Here is a 6,986-nt window from a genome sequence, read left to right as displayed (position 1 = left end):
CCATCCGTCCGTCCAAGGCCCCCTCCCCCACTCCGGCCTGGCCGCTGCGGGCCCTGTCTGCCGGGCTCCCCATCCGTCACCTGTGCGCTCTCAGCACCGCCGAGCTGGGCCTGGCAGCCGCGGGGACGGTGCCTGTGTCGACAGGGCCTGGGGGAGGCAGGCTGGGGGTTGGGCTGGGAAGGGGGCCTGTCTGGCAACATGTGTGTTTGTGTGCACGCATGTGTGTGTGTGCCGGTGTGTGCAGGGAGCCGGGGAAGGCTGGGCCTCTGGGAGACTGGGGGCAAAGGGGAGCAATACTATTTCTAAGAGGCACACAACGCGGAGGCTGGCTGGTTTTGGGAGAGACCCAGCGCTTGCAGAGTGTCCCTTCTCAGGGGCTGCCGCTGGGGTAAGAGGACAGGCCTAGAAAAGAGACAGGTCTCATCATTCCCTGATCCGTGTTGAGGGGGGCCGCATGGGGCAAGAACGCTCCCCGAGTCTGCAGTTGGGGGATCTGAGTGATGAGTCTGCCGTGGGAGCGCATTTTAAATTCTGAGGGCCCAAGGCCTCACTAGCACTCCTTCCCTCAATCCTCATCCAGATTCTTTAATGCCTGAGGTGAGGGGGTGCAGTGCGTGTGGAGGTCCCAGCTTGGGCGAGGGGAAGAACCCCACCCCCAGCCCGACCACCTGGGAGGGCTGTAAACTACAATTCCCACAAAGCCGTGGGCCACATGGCTCCCCTGCCAAGGGGCCCCTGGCTTCAGAGTATCATGGGAAATGTAGTCCAAAACTGACCAGGATGGGAGGGGCACGGAGTACCGAAGCCAGGGACTTGAAGCCCGGACTCCAGCCCAGCCTTGTGCCCACAGATGGAGTCGCCTTAGGCCGGGCCCCTCTGGCCCCTCCCTACGCTGTGGTCCTCATTTCCTGCTCTGGCCTATTGGCTTTCATCTTCCTCCTCCTCACCTGTTTGTGCTGCAAAAGGGGTGATGTCGGTTTCAAGGTGAGGTGCTTGAGGAGCTAACTGGTTTCCCCGCCAAGCCAGGTATCCGGGGAGGAGAGGCAGCAAATCAGAGAGCTCACTGTTGCCTGAAGTAATGACTTCGAGGCCTGGAGCCTTGGGATCTGGGAACCAGGGTGGATCTCGGGCTGGGCTGGAGGATATTATGAATATCATGGGGCAACACACTCAAGCGGAGGAGGCCAGGGTGTCTCTCAGCCCGTGCTCTGCTCACCTCCCTGGCACCAGGAGTTTGAGAACCCTGAAGGGGAGGACTGCTCCGGGGAGTACACGCCCCCTGCGGAGGAGACCTCCTCCTCGCAGTCCCTGCCGGATGTCTACATCCTCCCGCTGGCGGAGGTCTCCCTGCCAATGCCTGCCCCGCAGCCTTCGCACTCAGGTACTGCCCCGCACCCAGACCAGGGTCCCATGGTCCCGGGGGGCAGGATAGAGGGCACTGAGTGTCTTCCCTTCTGGGGCCAGGGTCCTGAGCCAGGAAAGGCAGAGGTGGGAGCCCCAAATTCATGGAAGTAGCCCATAGAAAGGCAGACAGATATCATATTGGTGGAAGCCATTGCTTAATCCAAAACCAGACTTGTGGGGCAATGGATGGTGAGATCAGCCTAGAGCTCAATCTCAGAGGTAGCCAATGGGAGGCTCAAATCAAGTCATAGGAGCGTGGGATGCCAAAGGGAAATTCTGATTGGATGCTAGAATGTTGTGGACAGCCAATGGGGAGGCTGGATCCTGTCAGGAATGCCGAAGGTAGCCAATGAAAAGCGATTGGTGTCTGCTTTGACTGGAGTTAACCACTGAGTTGAGGGGGACAGGGTGGTGGCAGCTGGGAGGGAAGAGAGGCTTAGGGGCCTCCCCCTCCCCCTCCCCAGACATGACCACCCCCCTGGGCCTTAGCCGACAGCACCTCAGCTACCTACAAGAGATCGGGAGTGGCTGGTTTGGGAAGGTGAGTGGGCTGGGGTGGGAGGTAGGGGTCCGTACACACCTGGCCCGTGCTCCTGTTCTGTGTCCATCCCCCACCCTCGCTCTCACCACCTCTCATCTGTCCCTCGCCCCAACCCTACCCTCTCAGACCCCCATCCACCTCACCAGCACCCACCCACCACCTCCCCGCATCTGTCGGTCGGCGCCTCCCTTCTCACTCCATTTGACCACTCTGCCTCGCCATCCGGCTCTCCACGCGTCCGTCCGTCTGTCCATCCTTCCATCCGTCCCTGCGCCCATCGGAGTCTGGGCCCGTGAGTCTCTCACTGTGTGTTTGGTGGGGGATGGACACGGGTGGTGGGGTATGAGGGAGGAGCCATGAATGAGAGGGTAGTTGGGGTCCCTGGGGCTGGGGCTGGGGACAAGGCCATGGCTGACTCCGTCTGCTGCCCCTCGGCCAGGTGATCCTGGGAGAGATCTTCTCCGACTACACCCCGGCGCAGGTGGTGGTGAAGGAGCTCCGGGCCAGCGCCGGGCCCCTGGAGCAGCGAAAGTTCATCTCGGAAGCACAGCCGTACAGGTATGGAGGCCTCTGCCTCAGGGCTTCTGGCAGCCCCTCGTCCAGGTCTGCACCTTCACAGAGGAGACATTGGTAAGAGGAGAGGTGCACTGTGGGTTCGAATCACCAGTCTGCTTCTTCCAGGCCGCGCTGCTTGGGCCCCAGGGTTTCCCTCTTAGACCAGATGAAGCTCACAGTGGCAGGCTGAGGCTGAGCCCGAGCAAGTGAACAAGTGAGCCCAGGAAGCCCAGGAAGCCTGTGGGTCCTGGTGATGGGGGCAGCAAAAGGTATGGGATGACCTGTGCTAGGTGCAGTGTGGGGTAGTGAGTTCCATTTCAGAAAGGTTGTGTATGCACAGGACTCTGATCAGAACCGTTGTAGAAGTGACACAGATACTGAACTTTGGCACTCCCTTGCTTCAAAACTGCCTGTGGCTCCCTACCGCCCACAGAGCAAGTTCTGTTCTCCTTTACTGCTGAGAGGCCCTGCGGCCTGACATTGTTCTCTTCCTACCACTATTCTTGTTACCCCAGACACCTCTGTTTCCTCACACTCTCCCACAAACCTCCTCTTTCCTGACTTGGCCTATGTTTTGCTTCTCCCTCTTTCTGGTTTCTAATTTTGAGACAGCATTTCCCAAAGTTGTTAAATTGCCCAGGATGGGCTTGAATTTGAAATCTTCCTGCCTCAGCCTCCCAGAGTGCCACCACACTCTGCCTTGTCTTGCTTTTCACCTGTCTTTCCCTAGACCTGAGCTGGCAACCATAGCTATGTAGATGTCAACTAAATAGAATGAGATAGAACTCAGCATGTATACCCCAGCCACATCTGCGAAACATCAGGTTCCCCAGACATAAGTAGCCCCGTGTCGGGCAGTTCAGGTCCCGAGCGTTTCTGCCTTCACAGAGAACTGCTGGGCAGCACAGGTCCACACGGCAGCTCAGGGTCTGTCTTGTCACCCAGGGACAAGTGCCATTGACCCTCAGCAGCAGATGTTTCCTGCCTGAGCCCCAGGCCTGAGATCAAATCCGAGTGGCCAGCCTCCACAGCTGCATCCATTTTCCTAGATCTCCCAGCCCTGATCATTTCCTATGTCCTGCATGCGGCAGATGCTTCTGTGTTTGTTTAACCAGGTGGGCGTGGGAGGCAGGCACGCTCTCCCAGGTGGAGAAGGCTGGGGAAATGGCAGAGCTGCCATTTGCAGAGTGACCCTTGCCTTCTGCTAGGCCTCTGCAGGAAAGAACTTCCTACGCACTCTCCAAACCCTGTGTGCGGGTAAAGTCCTTCACCACCAGGTTTATTGAGCACCTATTTGTCTACACACTGGGGACACAGCTGGGAACAAACTGTCCCAAAACTTCACCCCAGAGAAGGTCACCTTACCTAGCAGAGGAGACAAATAGATAAAAACAACTTCTCAGGTGTGACGGTCCACACCTGTAATCCCAGCATTCTGGGAGGCTGAAGCAGGAAGATTGTAAAGTCGGTGCCCAACCTGAGCAATGAAGTGACTTAGTAAATCCTTGCCTATAAATAAATGAATAAGGCTGGGGCAGCATCTTGGTGTGGAGGCCCTAGGTCAGTCCCCAGTACTGAGAAAAAAAAAGGAAACGGGCCAGGGATTTAGCTCAGCGGTTCGGCGGCCTACCTGGCAAGCGCAAGGACCCGAGTTCAATCCCCGGTACCAAAAAAAAAAAAAAAAAAAAAAAAAAAAAAAAAAAAAAAAAGTAAACAACTAAATTTTCCAAGGAGAAACGGTAAGAAAATGGGTGCTTTGAGGGACTGTGGCAGTATGTGAGGGACAGGGACCTCTTTGGACAGGAACGTGACGGGGGTGGGGCTGACGTGGAGCCTCAGCTGTGCAGAGCAGTGGGAAGCGTGTTCCAGGCAGAGGGAACAGCAGCAACAGCAGGTGCAGAGCTGGGAGACAGCAGAAGCTGGGGGAGCCCAAGCAGCCCAGAAGTGCAGTGAGGACAGAAGGCGAAATGAAAGCCCACATGTTCGGTACCAACAGCGGTACCAGCCAGGACCCCTTACTGCACGCCAGCTCCTCTCTGAGCCCTCTGTTCTACAGGAGTCAGACAGAGGAAGCGAAGGGTACACAGACCCCTGGGAGAGCTGGACTCAGGATTCGAACCCACAGTGTGAGGATGCAGGAGGGGCATCAGGCCCAGCACTGAGGAGGTGGTGCTGAAGCTAGGGTGGGGAGGGGCCCGCCAGAAAGCCCTGCGAGCCTGGGGCACAGGGGGTTTGGGACACAGGAGGGTGGAGCCCACCTGGGGGTGGTGACACCAAGGAGCCAGCCCTCTCTACGGCACTGGGGAGCCATAGAGGGCTATGCACAGGTTTGTGGCAGGGGAGGGACAACTGCAGGCCAGGACTGTGGGTTGGGAGGAGGGGACAGAGAAGGGTAGGGAACCATGAAGGCTGGGGGTAAGGAGGCACATGGGGTCCCTGGGGTCATCTTGGGATGGGGTGCGAGTGGGGTGGGCAGGGCCCTCTGAGGGGTCTGAGGGCACAGTGGTTGCCACCGCAGCTCGGCTCTGCTGGGTGGTGGGGTGGGTGGGATCTTCTCTCACCAGCCACCTCCCCCCAGGAGCCTGCAGCACCCCAATGTCCTCCAGTGCCTAGGCCTGTGTGTGGAGACGCTGCCTTTTCTGCTGATTATGGAGTTCTGCCAGCTGGTGAGGGACCCCACCTCGGCACTGTGTCCTCAGAGCCTCCGTGCCCTGAGCTACCCTTTCTTCAGCGCAGGCTGCATGAGTGGCCCCTGAGTTAGCAGGCGAGGGGGTTCGGCATCCCCCACTTTGAGCAGAGGCACCCCATCCTTGCTCTGGGGAGGTGCTGCTGTGCTGACCGGTCCTGCCTCCCTCCCAGGGGGACCTGAAGCGGTACCTCCGGGCCCAGCGGCCCCCCGAGGGCCTGTCCCCTGAACTGCCCCCACGCGACCTTCGGACACTGCAGAGGATGGGCCTGGAGATCGCCCGGGGGCTGGCACACTTGCACTCGCACAACTACGTGCACAGGTGCGCTGGGCGGGCCGCAGGGAGGAGCAACACGGGCAGGAGGGGTGGAGAGGGAGGAGGTGGAGAAGGAAGAGGAGGGTGAGGGAAGACTGGGGAGCCGGGAGAGGAGGAGGAGTCAGGCGATGAGGGGGCGGAGCCAGGTGTGGGGGAGGAGCGATGCGTGGAGGAGAGGGGTCACGTGAGGAAGGGGCGGGTCAGGCACTAGAGGGACAGGAAAGGGAGTGGAAGTCAGGTCGGAGGAGGAGGGGCCAGGAGAGGAGGGGGAAGAGCCAGAGGGTAAGGGAGGAGTCAGCGAGGAGGGGAGGAGCCAGGAGACAGAAAGATTAGAGACCGCTAGGGCGGGGGAGGGGCCTGCGGAAGTGGGCGGGGCGTCCTGCGCTCACCTCGCCCCACCCGACCGCAGCGACCTGGCCCTGCGTAACTGCCTGCTGACTTCTGACCTCACGGTGCGCATCGGAGACTATGGGCTGGCCCACAGCAACTACAAGGTGGAGCTGCCCTCCACCGGGAAGGGGGTGGGGTGGGGCGGGCCCTCGCCCTGGCCCGCCTAACCCGTAACCCCTCAGGAGGATTACTACCTGACCCCGGAGCGCCTGTGGATCCCGCTGCGCTGGGCAGCGCCCGAGCTCCTCGGGGAACTGCACGGCACCTTCATGGTGGTGGACCAGAGCCGCGAGAGCAACATCTGGTGAGGCCCAGGACCTAGGGCTTCCCATGGGGAGACTGAGGCAAGGGGGCACCTGGCAGAAGTGGGCACCAGGGCTGGACTGAGGCCTCTTCCTCTCTGTTCCTTGCAGGTCTTTGGGGGTGACGCTGTGGGAACTGTTTGAGTTTGGGGCACAGCCCTACCGCCACCTTTCAGACGAAGAGGTCCTTGCCTTTGTTGTCCGTCAGCAGCACGTCAAGCTGGCCCGGCCGAGACTCAAGCTGCCCTACGCAGACTACTGGTGAGGGCCAGGCCCTGACCCTGGGGCCCTTGACCTCCCTGTCCCACCCCAGGGTAGCCCCAGCACCCCTACTTCTTTCTGTCTCACCCCTCTCTGTTTCCCCAAGAGTAGAGAAAGGTCATCTTCACCCTCTCTGCCGGCATCTGCTACTTGGAGGGGGAAACTGAGGCAGGCAGTGGCAGAGCTGGGATCTGAAGTGTGGTGACTCTAACTCTCAGGGAGCCCTGCTGCTCCTGTGTCTGATCCCAGAGCTCACAGCCGTCTCCTCCCATGTGCCTCCCCATCCCTCCATCCCTCTCCCCCTCTGAGCCTCTGTCCCACCTCTAGATTTCTGTCTCTCTCTGCCTCTCGGGGTCTCTGTCCTGCTCACTCTTACCTTGCCCATCCCCCAGGTATGACATCCTGCAGTCCTGCTGGCGGCCCCCTGCCCAGCGCCCCTCGGCCTCTGATCTCCAGCTGCAGCTCACCTACCTGCTCTCTGAGCGCCCACCCAGGCCCCCACCTCCACCACCCCCGCCCCGAGATGGTCCT

At 60.1% G+C, this 6,986-nt stretch overlaps 1 protein-coding gene across 1 annotated transcript in view; it reads left to right on the top strand.

The window, feature by feature from the left end:
• Positions 1-765: 765 nt before the first annotated feature.
• The window catches only part of Lmtk3 (lemur tyrosine kinase 3), a 10,999-nt gene continuing 4,778 nt past the window's right edge, over positions 766-6,986 (top strand). The window contains exons 1-10 of the mRNA XM_010640899.1: positions 766-984; positions 1,231-1,381; positions 1,869-1,945; positions 2,385-2,503; positions 5,079-5,166; positions 5,360-5,508; positions 5,912-5,996; positions 6,075-6,196; positions 6,306-6,455; positions 6,848-6,981. Of these exons, the coding sequence (XP_010639201.1) occupies positions 781-984; positions 1,231-1,381; positions 1,869-1,945; positions 2,385-2,503; positions 5,079-5,166; positions 5,360-5,508; positions 5,912-5,996; positions 6,075-6,196; positions 6,306-6,455; positions 6,848-6,981 (1,279 nt within the window). The 5' untranslated portion in view covers positions 766-780. The remainder of the gene's footprint in view (positions 985-1,230; positions 1,382-1,868; positions 1,946-2,384; positions 2,504-5,078; positions 5,167-5,359; positions 5,509-5,911; positions 5,997-6,074; positions 6,197-6,305; positions 6,456-6,847; positions 6,982-6,986) is intronic.

The sequence above is a fragment of the Fukomys damarensis genome, unplaced genomic scaffold, assembly GCF_012274545.1.
Source record: "Fukomys damarensis isolate Sample0158 unplaced genomic scaffold, DMR_v1.0_HiC HiC_scaffold_19, whole genome shotgun sequence".
In the NCBI taxonomy this organism is placed as follows: Eukaryota; Metazoa; Chordata; class Mammalia; order Rodentia; family Bathyergidae; genus Fukomys; species Fukomys damarensis.
Note: the sequence above shows the minus strand (reverse complement) of the source record. Positions and strands in the feature narration are given on the sequence as shown.